Below are 16,750 nucleotides of genomic sequence, written 5' to 3'. Positions count from 1 at the left end.
CGCAAAAAAAAAAAAAAAAAAAAAAAAAAAAAAAAAAAAAAAAAAAAAAAAAAGGAAGAAACTTAAGTCCAGAGTGTGTAGGAACTTTCTCAACTTCAACATGACTAGAGCTCGTACAACTGGCACAGGGGGTCTGAAACACAAAACATTTCCCTACTGAGATGAGAAAAAGAAAAAATTCACTCTGAGCTGCAACTTCCTTTGCCTACGCTGTGGCAGACATCACTAATCAATCACCGCACTCTGTCATTTGTCCCCGGCATTAGCCATTCTATCATGCTTCCTTTAGTAATAAAACCCACAGCTCACAGGTTTTAGGTGAGTACGTGGTTACTCAAAGACCATTTTCCCCAAGCTCCCTTACAGTCGAAGATGGCCAAGTTCTCACCAGCAAGACAGGAGCAGAAGTGGTAAGTTCTGCTTCAAGCCCATGCCTTTGAAGGGAAGGGGCCTGCCATCTACTTCTCCTTCTCTCTTCCCACTGGCTGGAATGCCATTGTGATGGTAAGAGCTGGAGCAGCTATTTTGGGCCATTAAATGGAAACCTCACATTGAAAATGGCAGAGCAACAAATTTGAAAGAGTTTGGGTCCCTGACCCCCTGCAGATACCATATTACCTTTTATGCCTGGACTATTGTGTGTGAGAGAAATGAACTCCTGTTTTATTTAAGCCACTACTACTTTGGCCTTTGTTACAGCATCAGAACTTGTATTGTAACCAATATACCATTAAACCAGATTCAGTCTCAGAATCCTTCTCAACACAGCATTCTAGAAGCTGTCCCTAAATCAATTCTTCCATGCATTGTCCTCAGCACCTCTTAGAATTTCCGACTTGGAAGCTCTGTGCCTTGGGAGTGTAGCTTCCCCTACAAGGCTATGTGGCACAAAAATGGCCTGAGTCACAATAACTGGCATTTGAACCAAAGCTAACTGTATTCAGTGATTAATGTGAGAGATTATGGGTGGGCAGATCAAGGAATGGATGAATGGAGGTGAACTGGTGGCTAAGTGGACAGATAGATGGCTGGTTAGATGAGTGGGTGAGTGAATGTGTGGGTTTTAGATGGGTAACTGGATGAATTATTTGATGGGTGGGTGAGTTGGCTGAGTGTGTGAAGGGGTAAAACGAGTGGATAGAAGATGGCACATTGGGGGAAATGGAGGGTAAGTGGTGTGGATAGAAGGGTGGAAGGAAGGGTGACTATGGGAAATATGGACAACAGATGGGTGAATGGATGGATGGATGGATGGATGGGAAGGAAGGAAGGAATAAAGGAGGGAGGAAGGATGGAAGGACATACAGATGGATAGATGGAAGGAAGGGTGGAAGGAAAGAAGGATGGATGAATAATGGATGGAGAGAACTAAATCCTCCTGTTCCTCTGACATTCTGGTGTCCCAGGGAGAACCTACAAGTTCCACCAGCCTCTCAGGGGCCAGTCAGGCACCAGTTCCTAGTTTCCAGTCTTACTAGCATGAGGCTGTAAATCGCAGATGCTATCTATAAGACGGGCAACAAACTCTTAGAGATGAGACCCCAGAGTCAGCCAGCATGCCCTCTCTCTGGGCTCATTAGCAGTATTTACACTAGTAATCTACAGTCCCTGGGGGGCAGAGGAGCCAAGTCAGCATGAGACAGCAGGGCCAGGTCCTGATGGCACCCTTGGGGCTTCCCAGCTGGCAGAGGGGAGACCAGAGAGCAGCCCCAAACACCTGCAGTCCGCTGCCCCCAGGCAGGCAGGGGCCTGGCTGGATTTTGGCTACACTTGGGAGACGCACCTTTGTGACAGCCAATGAGGGTTGCCTGGAGGGTTCCTCCCGGGGGCTGGAGGAATCTTCTGAGGGGCACCAGCACAGGGTGTGGGCACATCCAGAACCAGCTCTGCGCCTGTTGGCACAGCTGTCCCACCAGCACTGGATGTGAGGTTGCGAAGAAATAGAGTCTGGCCAGGAGTTCTGTATATAGGATGCTTCTCTCTGCAACAGAGGAGATGCTGGTTAAGGGGAGGGGCCCTGCTTCCCTGGGTGGAGCCCCCCTCCTGCCTCCTTTTCTGTGCTACACACACACTAGCCCCTACTTCAAGTGGTTTCCCCCTCTCCTACCCTAGACCTTGGGTTTCCAGATAGCAGGGAGGATGCCTGTCTTGTTCGTTGCTATGTTCTGAGTGCCAGGCACCCAACAAGTGCCTGTTAGAGAAATAATGATCACTTCTGCAGCACTTCATAGTTACTGAGTGGGTTAGTGTCCTGTGGCTGCTATAACAAGACAACCTGGGGGGCTTCAAACAACAGACCTTTCTTCTCTCACAGTTCTGGAGGCCAGAAGTCCGAAATCAAGGTGTCGGCAGGGCTGTGCTCCCTCCAGAGGCTCTGGGGGAGGATGCTTCCTTGCCTCTTCAGGCTTCTGGGGGCTTCGGGCGATCCTTGGCTTGTGACCACATCACTGCAATCTCTTTTTAAATTTTTAATTGTTTATACAATTTTAAAAGGTTACACTCCACTTACAGTTATTACAAAATATTTACTATATTCCCCATGTTGTACAATACATCCTTGAAGTCTATCTTACACCCAATAATTTGTACCTCCCATTCCCCACCCCTATTTTGCCCCTCTACCATTCCCTCTCCCCACTGGTAACTACTAGTTTTTTCTCTGTTTTTGTGAGTCTGCTTCTTTTTTGTTATATTCACTAGTATGTTGTATTTTTTTAGATTCCACGTACAAGTGACATCATATAATATTTGTATTTCTCTAGCTTATTTCATTTAGACTAATGCCCTCCAAGTCCATCCATGTTGCTGTAAATGGCAAAATTTAGTTCTTTTTTATGGCTGAGTAGTATTCCATTGTATACATATACCACAGCTTCTTTATCCATTCATCTGTTGATGGACATTTAGGTTGCTTCCATATTTTGGCAATTGTAAATAATGCTGCTAGGAACATTGGGGCACATGTATCTTTTCGAATTAGTGCTTTTGTTTTGTTTTTTTACCCAGGAATGGAATTACTGGGTCATATGGTAGTTCTATTTTTTAGTTTTTTTGAGAAACTTCCATGCTGTTTTCCACAGTGGCTGCACCAATTGACATTCCCACCAGCAGTATAGAAGTGCATCATCCCAATTTCTGCCTCTGTCTTCACATGGCCTTCTCATCTGTGCGTCTTTGCATTATCCCTTTTTCTCTTTCAAATCTCCCTCTGCTTCCTTCTTATTAGGACACCTGTGATTGCATTTTGGGCCTACCTACATAATCCAGGATAAACTCTCCATCCCAAGAAGCTTAATCACATTTTTTTTTTTGCCATATAAAGTAATAGTCATAGATTCCAGGGATTAAGAAGTGACTATATCTTGGCAGGGGGTGGGGAGGTGGGGGGCAGATTTTTCTGCCTACCACATAGAGGTATCATCATTATTATCCCAAGTGCCCAAGCGTATAACAGGGAAAATTGAGGTATGAAGAAGTTAAGCAACTTACGCAAGGTCACACAGCCAGTAAGAGGCAGGAATCTGACCCCCAAAGTTTGATTCCAATGCCAAGTGAAGACCAGGGACATTAAAGGTAGACAGTTCATTTTGTCCCTGTTGTTGGAGCATCCTAACTGTGGAGCCTGGGGCAATGGCGGCAATGCCCTGTGCCTGGGTTTGCTGGTGGGTGGGATGGGGCAGGGCCAGGATCAGGGGCAAGTGCCCCACTCACCACCGGTACAAAAGTTAAAGTGGTGCCAACAAACTCAACCATCAAGATAAGTACTATCTTAATGCAATATTTTAAAAAATCAAAACTGATGCGCCCGCCCCCTCATCCATGATGAACAAAATATCAGTCTTTTAAATAAAAACAGGTACAGAAATGGCACCACACCAAGTCATCCTGGAGCCTGAGGCAATGGTAGAAATAGGGAATACCAACGGGCTTTCAGGAGCAGGCTGTACAGTACTGGAATGTGGTGAGAGCGCATGGTTGCTCAGCTGCGCCATCTGGTGGGGACATTCATTCCTACACCTTCTCCTTGTCTGGGCAGCCACAGGTTGTCAATCAAGAAACACTGCAAAGAACATACTGTGATGTGGGCTTTTAAATTTTCCCTTAAACTGGACATGTAAGCCCAAGGCTGTTTTCCTGGGAAATCACTCCCTTCGAGGTTTAAAACTGCTGGCGAGCGTGAATGTAGGACAAAGGTGTAACTGATCATGGGCACTAGTATCTCCCACTTGGGTGGGATCCTAGACACACTTTAGTTCTATCCCACATTTTGCTGATGAGGGAAGCAGAGGACAGAAATGGCTTCTCCAAGGCCGTTCACGTCAAAACATTGGTGCTGTCACATGACCATAACGGGATCCTCGGATGGCGCCATGGGTTATAAAACCCCTTGTAAAAACCCTCAAATCAAAACCAGCTGGGATGGGAATTCCCTGGCAGTCCAGTGGTTAGGACTCCAAGCTTCACTGCTGGGGTCCGGGTATCCCTGGTCGGGGAACTAAGATACCACAAGCCACGTGGTGTGGCGAAAAAAAAAAAAGAACCAGTTTGGAAATGTATGATAAAAAACCATCCTGGTCACTTCACACTCATTAGGATGGCTATTTTTTTTTTTTTATCAAAAAATAACAAGTGTGGGAGAAGATGTAGAGAAACCAGAACTTTTATGCACTGTTGGTGGGAATGTGAAACGGTCCAGCCACTGTGGAAAATGGCCTGGCAGTTCCTCAAAAATTAAACACAGAATTATCAGATGATTGAGCGATTCTACACCTGGTATATATCCAGAAGAATTGAAAGCAAGGTCTCGAAAAGATATTTGTACACCCACATTCACAGCAGCATCATTCACAATTGCCAAAAGGTAAAGACAAACCAAGTATCCATTGATGGATGAACAGATGAGCAAAATGTGGTTCTACACGCAATGGAATGTTATTCAACCTTAAAAAGGAAAGATATTCTAACACATGCTACAACATGGGTGAACCTTGAGGACATTATGTTAAGTGAAATAAGCCAGACATAAAAAGGACAAATACTGCATGATTCCACTTATATGAGGTGTCTGGAGTGGTCAGATTCATAGAGACAGAAGTAGAAGGGTGGGTGCCAGGGGCTGGGGGAGGGCGGATGGGGAGTGAGTGTTTAATGGGGACAGAGTTTCAATTTGAAAAAATGAGCAAGTTCTGGAGATGGATCTTGGTGATGGCTGCACAACAGTGTGAATATACTTAATGCCACGGAACTGTACAATTAAAATGGTTGATTTTATGTTATGTGTATTTTGCCACAATTAAAAAAAATGCAAACAAACGAAGCACCATCCTGGACAGAGTATCAACTGAGGATTCAGAGATTCTTAAAGTTCTAGGGCAGAGTGTGGGCCAAATCCAGCTGAACAATTTGTCCTGAGAACTAAGAATGGTTTTTGTAAAATACATTAATGTTTCAGATCGATGTTTGTAATTAGTGGGATGACAGGAAATACCAACTTTGAACCCCAACAGAGCAAAATGTTATCCCCCTGAACAAGAGTTCCCCTCATCTTTCTCGTGAGTAGAACTGACTTACAAAAAAGTTGTGCTCAGGACTTCCCTGGAGGCGCAGTGGTTAAGACTCTGCGCTCTCAATGAAGCGGGGGTGGTGCCAGGTTTGATCCCTGGTCAGGGAACTAGATCCCGCATGCATGCCACAACTAAGGAGGCTGCGTGCTGCAACTAAGACCCAGTGCAACCAAATAAATATTTTTTAAAAGTCATGCTCAATTATTATCATTCAATTTTGAATTTCATCAATAACAAAATCTGTGGGGGGCTTCCCTGGTGGTGCAGTGGTTGAGAGTCCGCCTGCCGATGCAGGGGACCACAGGTTCGTGCCCCGGTCCGGGAAGATCCCACATACCGCGGAGCGGCTGGGCCCGTGAGCCATGGCCGCTGAGCCTGCGCGTCCGGAGCCTGTGCTCCTCAACGGGAGAGGCCACAACAGTGAGAGGCCCGCGTACCGCAAAAAAAAAAAAAATCTGTGGGAACATGTTTTATCTCTCATTATATTAAGTGTCAACATAATTTCCTCGATTTTGCCTGAAATATCTCCTATGTGGCCCTTTCTAGAATAAGATGCTGGGGGAATTCCCTGGCATTCCAGTGGTTAGGACTCCACGCCCTTACTGCCGAGGGCCCAGGTTTGATCCCTGGTCGGGCAGCTAAGATCCCACAAGCCGCGAGGCATGGCCAAAAAATAAATAAAAATAAATCAAAATTTAAAAAAATAGAATAAGATGTTGGGCCGTCCTGGTGAGGGCATCGGCTCTGCCTTGGTAGTTTTCACTCCTAAGCTCTCCCAGGTTCAGCTCAAAGTTCTAGAAGCTGGAGCTGGGAGAAACCCCTCAGCTATAGACAGGAAAGGCGTATGAGCTAATGCAAATCCATCTGGTGGCTCGGTGAGGAGAGTGGGTTTCTAGAAGTCAGTGCAAAGTGGACCACCTCTCCCCCCGACCCAGCGCGGTCAGCCCGACTCACCCATGCCTCGGAGCTCCACTGCCGGGCAGCACAGCTGGAGGGCTTCCCGGACCAGGCTGACCTCAGGACAGTCCACGTGAGGGGCGCACAGGTCAGTCATCCAACAGACCTTCGATGCCCCCGGAGATGCCCCGGCAGGAAATCCAGTTCATGCTGCCTGTGGGGAGAAGAGGCGGTGCTGTGGGGAGCATGCGTCTCCTTCCAGCTCATCCTGGGAGATGGGTTCTCACCTCCCCATTTCTCCCAAGAGCTCTCACTCTCAGCCATGCTGACATTTGGGGCCGGGTCATACTCTGCGGTGGGGCCGTCATGTAGGGTGTATAGAGCAGTGTCCCTGGTCTCCATCCACTAGATGCCAGTAACTCCTCTGCAGTCACAATAATCAAAAATATAAACATTGACAAGTGTCCCTTGGGAAGCAGAATCACCCCTGGTTGAGAATCATAGGAATGAATATGATGGATGAATGAATGGATGGATGGATGGAGAGACAGATAGACAGATAGATGATGGATGGAGAGATAGGCAGACATAGATGGTAGATAAATAGAGATAGAGATAAAAGATTGATAGACAGATGGATGGATAGATATAAAGATGATAGATATAGATGGTGGACAGATAGAAATTATAGGTATGTAAGTAGATAAATAGTTATGATACATTTAGATGGATGGATATAAAGATGATAGATACAGATGGTAGAGAGAGAGAGATATGACATGAGATTTTATATTTATATATATATAGAGAGAGAGGAAGAGATGATAGATATGATAGATTATAGATAGATGTGGATAGGTAGGTGATTGACAGATAGATAGATAGATAGATAGATAGATAGATAGATAAACAGACAACTATATATGGTAGATAAATAGAGATAGAGATGGTAGATGATAGATTGACAGATAGATAGACAGGGTCTCTCTCATTCTAAGGCAGTTTCTTGCCCTGTGTACTATAAACTAGCCCTAGATGCCAGCAGCATGCCTCCCCCATTCGTGACAACCAAAATATCTCCAGACATCACCTAGTGTCCCCTCGAGGGGGCAGGGGATGGTGGCGCAGAACTGCCCCTGATGAGAACCAGGGCCTTAAAAGGAGCCAAGGATTTTGAACTTCCCCCTTCCCCCTTCCTCTGTGTCAGGCTCTGGAAGGCAGGAGCACCGCAGAGGGTTGGGGACCTGCTCAACCCCCTCCGAGATGGGTCTGGTCCTTACCCAGCACCTCCTGCTTCAGCTCCTCGATGCAGCCTGAGTGGATCAGGTGGTAGGGTAACTCCTTCAGCTTCTGCAGGTTTGCAACCGTGTCTGAGAACCACAGGGGCTGAGGGACCACCTGCAGAGGAGGAGGGGGCTGGCAGCCAGGCCACTACGACACAAGCTCATTCATTCACTCCACAAACATGGGCCAGGCAAGGCACCAGGTGGTGCTGGAGGGTGTGGGGATGGGGACACAATTCCAGACAGAGATGGGCCACACCATCCTCCACCCACAGGCTGGGCTGGGACAGGAGGGGCTTGGGGCTCAGGATCCAAGGGGCATTGAAACTGGGTCTCACAGGATAAACAGAAGCCTGTCTGGTGAAGTATGTCAGAACCATTGGCATTTCATAGCGAGGGACTGCCATGTGCAAAGGCTGGGAGGTGGGAGAGAGCAGGACAGGAGTTTGGGAAGGGCTGAATTATAAGACAGAGTGGGGGATCATGGCGGGGACTGAGGCTAGGGAGGTTGTAGAGAGTAGATCACAAAGGTACTGAAGAGGTTGGACTGGAGACAGAGGGCACTGGGGAGCCATGGGAGGTGTTAGAGGAGAAGCATGATCAGATTGGATGGTCAGAAGCATCTGACCATGGAGAACAGACTGGAGCAGGAGATCCTGAGGCTAGGAGACCAGGAAGGGCGTCAAACCACATCCCAAAGAGAGGATGTGGCTGAGTCTGCAGGGGTTCTGGGAGAGGATCTGTGAGGTACTGGAGAGGAGAAAGGGAAGCATCGAGAAAGAATCAGGCCTGGCCCAGCCTCTGGCCTCCGCTGTCCAGGAGGGGAGAGACAAAGAAAAAAAAATCAAACTATAACCACTACTTAAAAGTGTATTTCCTAGTTGAAATCACTGTGCTACAGTTACGCAAGATGTTAACAATAGGGGAATTTAAAAGAAGTGTCCACAGGAACTCTCTGTATACTCGTGGCAACTTGTCTGGAAATCTAAAATGATTTTGAAACTAAAAGTTTCTTTTGAAAAGTCGGAGTCCTGCCTCAGAGTGAAGAGAGCATGGAGTAAAGGACAAGTAATCAAGGGACTTCGCTGGTAGTCCAGTGGTTAGGACTCTGAGCTTCCACTGCAGGGGACATGGGTGTGATCCCTGGTCTGGGAACTAAGATCCCACAAGCCTCGAGGCACAGCCAAAAAAACAAAACAAAACAAAACAAGTAATCAAGAAGGAAGGAAATCACGGAAGATTTCCTGAAGGAAGAGGCAATTGAGCTGAGCCTTGAGGGTGTTTGAGAGGCAAAAAAAAAAAAAAAAAAAGAGGTAGTGACTTGCAAGCTAAGGACCCCAAGTTTTAGAGCTCCCTGGAACAAAAGAAAGACTGGAAAGAAATGTGTGAATAGTGAGTGACCTGGGGGAGGGAGTATAGGAGCAGATCTTCCCAAAAGGGGGAATTGTGGAGAGTTTTATTTTACTGTTTGATCCTCTCTGTGTTCTCCAACAATCACACACTACTGTCCTAAGTGGAAAACAAAATAAGTGTTATTTTTAAAATGAGCAATGCTTTGGGGGTACCAATACCTGGAAATTGGATTGTTCCAGGGAATTCACAAAGGAAAACGTCAAATCCCACCCCACCCCCCCGCATACACACACCACACACACACACACACACACACACACACACACAAAACAGGGAGGAAACTGGTGTGTCTCAGGAGGAATCGAAGTGTAGGAAATTAAAATTCTGGGACGCCATGACTTTGGTGATATGCTTCTGAATGTTGTGATTTTGTTTTATCCTCTGGAAAGTTGGGCAGGAGGGTTGCATAGTCCTCATCTGTTGCTCGCCACCCTCCAAATATGCTCAGCGGCAGAGGTGACATCTAACCCTCCATGGGTAGAGAAGAGATGGTCAGGAGGCAGTTTTGGGTGGAAATGATGGACAGAAGGAGGCATGTGGCCCCTGCCTTGCAGGTGCAGCGGCTTGGAGGCTCCAAGTGGGGAGCAGGGCACCTGTGGTTCAGGTTCAGGGGTTTCCCAACAAGTGGCAGGGTGATGAGTTTCTTGGTTCCCTGGCTCCAGGTCCCTGAGAAGAAGTCGGCCAAGACTCTGTGACCCTTGGCTTTCTCGGGCCAGGACAGGTAGCGCTCTCGGACCACCTCGGCCAGCTGTCTGCGGAGAGGGGACACTGGGCGAGCTCAGAGGTGGTCACTGGCTTTCTAGGAGGCGGTTCCCCAATGCCAGTCCACCCTAAACCACCTTCCAGATGCTTGCTGGCTTAGCTGACCATTATTTGTTACCTATTATTTATCTCTCAATCGGCCCATCTTACTTTTATTCCTTAAAGAAATTTACTTTAAAAAGTTTTAGAGCTCCCTGGAACAAAAGAAAGACTGGAAAGAAATGTGTGAATAGTGAGTGACCTGGGGGAGGGAGTATAGGAGCAGATCTTCCCAAAAGGGGGAATTGTGGAGAGTTTTATTTTACTGTTTGATCCTCTCTGTGTTCTCCAACAATCACACACTACTGTCCTAAGTGGAAAACAAAATAAGTGTTATTTTTAAAATGAGCAATGCTTTGGGGGTACCAATACCTGGAAATTGGATTGTTCCAGGGAATTCACAAAGGAAAACGTCAAATCCCACCCCACCCCCCCGCATACACACACCACACACACACACACACACACACACACACACACAAAACAGGGAGGAAACTGGTGTGTCTCAGGAGGAATCGAAGTGTAGGAAATTAAAATTCTGGGACGCCATGACTTTGGTGATATGCTTCTGAATGTTGTGATTTTGTTTTATCCTCTGGAAAGTTGGGCAGGAGGGTTGCATAGTCCTCATCTGTTGCTCGCCACCCTCCAAATATGCTCAGCGGCAGAGGTGACATCTAACCCTCCATGGGTAGAGAAGAGATGGTCAGGAGGGAGTTTTGGGTGGAAATGATGGACAGAAGGAGGCATGTGGCCCCTGCCTTGCAGGTGCAGCGGCTTGGAGGCTCCAAGTGGGGAGCAGGGCACCTGTGGTTCAGGTTCAGGGGTTTCCCAACAAGTGGCAGGGTGATGAGTTTCTTGGTTCCCTGGCTCCAGGTCCCTGAGAAGAAGTCGGCCAAGACTCTGTGACCCTTGGCTTTCTCGGGCCAGGACAGGTAGCGCTCTCGGACCACCTCGGCCAGCTGTCTGCGGAGAGGGGACACTGGGCGAGCTCAGAGGTGGTCACTGGCTTTCTAGGAGGCGGTTCCCCAATGCCAGTCCACCCTAAACCACCTTCCAGATGCTTGCTGGCTTAGCTGACCATTATTTGTTACCTATTATTTATCTCTCAATCGGCCCATCTTACTTTTATTCCTTAAAGAAATTTACTTTAAAAAGGAACATTTGATAAACAACAAGGAGCTAGAGTATAGCACAGGGAATTATACGTAGCAATAACCTATAATGGAAAAGGATCTGAAAAAGAATACATATATATATATATTTATGAAACTGAATCACTTTGCTGTATACTTGAAACTAACACAAAATTGTAAATTAACTATACTTCAATTTAAAAAAAGGAACAGGGACTTCCCTGGTGGCGCAGCGGTTAAGAATCCGCCTGCCAATGCAGGGGACACGGGTTTGAGCCCTGGTCCGGGAAGCTCCCACATGCCTTAGAGCAGCTAAGCCCGTGAGCCACAACTACTGAGCCTGCACTCTAGAGCCCGTGAGCCACAACTACTGAAGCCCACGTGCCTACAGCCCGTGCTCTGCAACAACAGAAGCCACCGCAATGAGAAGCCCATGCACCGCAATGAAGAGTAGCCCCTCCACTCGCCACAGCTAGAGAAAGCCCTCCCGCAGCAAGAAGACCCAATGCAGCCAAAAATAAATAAATAAAATTATTTTTAAAAGGTGGAAACCCAAATGTCCACCAAAAAAATAAAACAATAATAATTAAAAAAGGAACATATGGGTTCCTCAATGGGTTAAACATAAAATAAGTTACTGTATGACCCAGCAGTTTCACTCCTGGTTACATACCCCGAAGCATGGAAAAACAGGTTTTCAAACAAAAACTTGTACCTGCATGTTCACAGCAGCACTAGTCACAATCACCCAAAGGTAGAAACAACCATGTGTCCATCAATGAATGAGTGGATAAATAAAATGTGGACCATCCCTGCAAGGGAATATTTTCAGCCATAAAAAGAATGAAGCACTGGCACATGCTCTAACGTGGATAAACCATGAAAATATTATGCTGAGTGAGATAAGCCAGACACAAAAGACCACAATGTGTGTGATTCCATCTATATGAAATTTCCAGAACAGGCAAATCCATAGAGACAGAAGGCAGATTCGTGGTTGCCAGGGGCTGGGGGAGGGGGGATGGGGAGTGACTGCTCATGGGGACGGGGTTTCTTTTAGGGTGGTAGGAATGTTCTGGAAGTAGATAGAGGTGATGGTTGTACAACATGTGAATATGCTAAATGTCACTGAATTGTTCACTTTCAAATGATGAATGCTATGTTATGTGAATTTCTCCTCAATTTAAAAAAGAAGTTAGGGGACTTCCCTGGTGGCGCGGTGGTTAAGAATCCACCTGCCAATGCAGGGGACACAGGTTCAAGCCCTGGTCCAGGAAGACCCCACATGCCACGGAGCAGCTAAGCCCGTGTGCCACAACTACTGAGCTTGTGCTCTAGAGCCCACGAGCCACAACTACTGAAGCCCACGCGCCTAGAGCCCATGCTTTGCAACAGGAGAAGCCACCACACTGAGAAGCCCGCTCACTGCAACGAAGAGTAGCCCCCTCTTGCTGCAACTAGAGAAAGCCCGTGCACAGCAACGAAGACCCAATGCAACCAAAAATAAATAAATAAATAAAAAGAAGTTAGTTGTGGGGATTCCCTGGCAATCCAGTGGTTAGGACTCTGTGCTTTCACTGCCGAGGGCCCGGTTTGATCCCTGGTCAGGGAACTAAGATCCCACAAGCCGCGAGGCGTGGCCAAAATTAAGAATAATGATGATGATTATAAAAATAAAAATAAAAAACAAGTTAGTTGTGTTAGAGCTGACGGTAAATGCTGCACTATGTGGACTTGGTTTCCTGGGAATGGGGAGTGAAGAAGGATCTGGAACAAGGAGGAGCCTGGTCAGTGAGTCCTCGCTCTCGGGGTCCCACCTAGACAGTGTCACCAACTCGCTCGACCTACCTGTGGGCGATGACCAGGAGTATGCAGCCATCCACGGGCCGCCTGGCCAAGCAGTTACCCAGATCTCGACGAAGCCTCACCCGCAGCAGGGGTGGGAAACGCGGCAGCTCTTTGCTGGGCGGGGTCCAGTCTTGGTACATGGCCTGCAGGACCTCGTCATCCAAGGACAAGGCATCCTTCATCTCCGCCTCCGAGAGCCCATGCCTGCAGGGAGAAAGGACAGGCATTGGAACACACCTGTGTCTTCTGCATTTGGAGGACTCAGAAGCCAAGGAAGGGACAGCCCTATGGCATCCTGCCCGTCACCAAAGTGTTCACCATGGGGATCATTATTTGGACGGTGCCCACGCCCAGCCGGTACCAACACCTGGTTACAGCTGTACCCATCAAGTAAGACGTTTCCTGATCTTTCCTTTTCTCACACACCTACAGAATCCTGAACCATCCCCTTCCTGACCTCAGAGGAGTCAGGCAGTACAGGGAGGGAGAGAGGAGGTAACTTAGGAAAATAATGCAGAAACCACCCCCATGTGTCCTTGCCTTAAAAAGGAAGTGGTTTTAAACAGGATAAGCGTGGGACTGGAATGGACTTCGTAATACCTGTGAGCATTTGCCTGGAAGAACTATGGGACTTGCCGACAAATTTCCTCAGGGTTGGAGAACAATCAGAGTTCATTTCGGAGAAGATGAGAGACGGAGGCTGGCTTCTGCTTACAGGGAGTACAAACACCGTGTGTGTGTGTGTGTGTGTGTGTGTGTGTGTGTGTGTGTCTTCTATAGCTAAGACAGCAAAAGAGATGATTTATTGTACACATGTTACATTCAGCCACAACTGAGAACAGAACTAGTCCAGAATGTCACAGGTCCAGGGCAAAGGAAGGGACCATTTTGATACAAGCAAGGTGGGTCTCTCAAAGGTGGTCGAGGTGATCAGAATGGCCATAGATGTTCCAGATCCACTGAGACAAGTTCTAGACGGTAGGCAAGCAGTTCAACAATTTGTACCAGCATCCCTGTCCTCTGGCTTCCCTTGTTTCTGCTCCTGTGGCTTCCATGGGTGTACAAGTTTACTTGGACCTCTGCTTCATCTTTCTTCTTTTGCGCTTCAGCCTGAGCATTTGTTTCTTCTTCCACTTTGCTCTCATGGCACGGAGGTTTCTCAGAAGATGGCGCTAAGGCCGAGAGCTGTGTTTTTTTAAAATTCCCTGATATTGATTAAAGTCTTCATTTTGATCAAAACACTTGCCATGTTCTTTACACATACAGAATACCTGCTCACTTGGAATTTTCTGCTGTCCAATGAGGTGGCTATTAACACCAGTATTCTCTGAGATCTCTTCCACTGAGACCATCGCATCTTTGACAATCACAGGTATGTCACTGGTGGTGTTCCCCACACTTTTTCCATTGGGGTAGCCAGGCCTTCTCCCCTAACCTGCTTTTCTCCTCTTGACAGGTCTTTCCAAACCAAAATTCCTGGGAGCCACACCACTGGGGTTTACTTGGTAGCACCATGGTGTGGGCCTGTGTTTCCGCAAAAATTTCCTCCATCAGAATAGAATCTTCTGGGACTTCCCTGATGGTCCAGTGGTTAAGACCCTGTGCTTCCAATGCAGGGAGCACAGTTTCGATCCCTGGTCAGGAAACTAAGATCCCCCATGCCTTGCGGTGTGGCCAAAAGAAAAAAAAAAAGAATAGAATCTTCTTTCTCACTCTTCAATACACCCTCAATACAAACCAGGCTTGGGTCTTCTCTTTGTGGTACAATGGCTTATCCACCAGATCAAAAAGGGACATCCCAGCAGGATTTCAACATGGATATCCCAGGGAAGCACTGCCCCATACTTCTCTGGCATCACATCACTGTACAGGGCCCTCTGGGCAGGGGCCAGGCCAGTTCATTCATTCTCAGGGAAGCAGACAGCTGCAACCTGGAAGGCCACTGACATCAGTAAAGTACTGGCATGTTTGCTTAACCACTATTCATAGAGTGTCATCTCTGTGCTGTCCCCTGGAGGACAGAGAGCTAGACGCCCATGAAGCTTATCTTCTAGTGCAGAGAGCCACATAGAAAATAACAGAAAAAAAAAACACAAAGAGTTTGGGTAACACCAATTGCTAGGAAGAAGATAAGCCAAATCACATGAAGGAGAGTGACAAGGTGAATGGCAGGGGAGAGATGCTTCTTGGAGCAGGTGGGTCCCTCTGAGAAGGTGTCACAAGAGCTGGGATTGTGCAGGAGGGAAGGAGCCAGTGTGGGAAAATCTGGGGCCAGAGTGCTCCAGGCAGGGGGATGGGAGGCAGCCAGATCCAGCAGGCCTTGGTAAGGAGTTTGGATACTTTTCTAAAAGCATTGGGAAGTCACTGGAAGGGTTTAATCAGGACAGAAGAAATTCAGTCTCATTCATGATTTCAAAATCTCGTTTCAGACAGGTGTTCCTACCAAAACTTGTACAAGAATGTTCACAGCAGCACTAGTCACAATTGCCAAAAGGTGGAAATAATCCAAATGTCCATCAACAGATGAAAGGATAGAAAAATGTGGTTGCTATGGACTGAATATGTGTGTCTCCCCCAAATTCATATGTTGAAGTCTTAATCCCCAAGGTGATGGTATTAGGAGGTGGGGCCTTTGGGAGGTGATTAGGTCATGAGGGTGGAGCCCCCACGAATGAGATTAGTGCCCTTCTAAAAGAGACCCCAGAGAGCTCCCTTGTCCATTCTGTCATATGAAGTTTCAGTGAAAAATGACTGTCTGTGAACCAGGAAGCTGGCTCTCACCAGACACCAAATCTGCTGGTGCCTTAATCTTAGACTTCCCAGCCTCCAGAACTGTGAGAAATAGATTGTTTATAAAGCCACCCAGTCTTATGGTATTTTTGTTATAGCAGCCCACATGGACTAAGACATGCGTGTATCCATACAATGGAATATTATTTGACCATAAAAAGGAACAAAATGCTGATACACACTACAATACAGATAAACCTTGAAGACATTCTGAGTGGAAAAAACTAGTCACAAAAGACCACATATTGTATGATCTCATTTATATGAAATATCCAGATCAGGATCCATAAAGGCAGATCCATAAAGGCAGATCCATTCGTGGTTGCCAGGGCCTGAGGGAGGAGGGATGGGGAATGACAGCTAACAGGGACAGGGTCTCCTTTCAGTAATAATGGAAACGTCTGGAACTAGATAGAGGGGATGGTTACACCATATTGTGAATGTCACTGAATTGTAACACGTTAAAATTTTAACTTTACAATATGTGAATTTTACCTCAATTAAATAATCTCACTCTCCTAAATGCAATGAGGAATACTGAATCGGCTCCAGGACCAGAAAAAATGATATTGGTGGAAAAACTGGTGAAATCCAAATCAAGTCTGGAGTTGAGATCACGGTCACGTATCAATGCTAATGTCCTGGCTGTGACAGCAATGCTGTGGTTATGTTGGATGTTAACATGAGGGGAAGAAAGGTGCAGGATCTTTGGGAACTCTGTTCAACATTTTTATCTCCTCTGTAAATGTAAAATTATTTCCAAATAGCGGTTTACTAAAAAAAAAATTCTCATTCTTGCCTCTCTGGAGAAGGGGCTTGTTGGGGGATAAACACAGTGACATGGAGACAAGTGAGGGCCTGAGGCACTTGTTCAGGTGGAGACGGGGATGACCTAGGACAAGATAGGGACAGTAGGAATGGGAAAAAAATGGTTGGTTCAGGATGTTTTAGAGGCAGAGCCAAGAGGACTTTTTTTTTTTTTTTTTTTTTGTGTGTGTGGTATGCGGGCCTCCCTCTA

At 46.8% G+C, this 16,750-nt stretch overlaps 1 protein-coding gene across 1 annotated transcript in view; it reads right to left on the bottom strand.

Moving 5' to 3' along the window:
* Positions 1-16,750, bottom strand: part of NWD1 (NACHT and WD repeat domain containing 1) — a 70,349-nt gene that overhangs the window by 34,839 nt on the left and 18,760 nt on the right. Inside the window, 7 exon segments of the mRNA XM_028495133.1 lie at positions 1,784-1,981; positions 6,519-6,613; positions 6,615-6,675; positions 7,742-7,859; positions 9,705-9,909; positions 10,766-10,924; positions 12,943-13,146. Coding sequence (XP_028350934.1) covers positions 1,784-1,981; positions 6,519-6,613; positions 6,615-6,675; positions 7,742-7,859; positions 9,705-9,909; positions 10,766-10,924; positions 12,943-13,146 — 1,040 coding nt within the window.

This window comes from Physeter macrocephalus, chromosome 2, assembly GCF_002837175.3.
Source record: "Physeter macrocephalus isolate SW-GA chromosome 2, ASM283717v5, whole genome shotgun sequence".
In the NCBI taxonomy this organism is placed as follows: Eukaryota; Metazoa; Chordata; class Mammalia; order Artiodactyla; family Physeteridae; genus Physeter; species Physeter macrocephalus.
The sequence above is the reverse complement of the archived record's forward strand: the minus strand, read 5'-3'. Positions and strand labels throughout refer to the sequence as shown.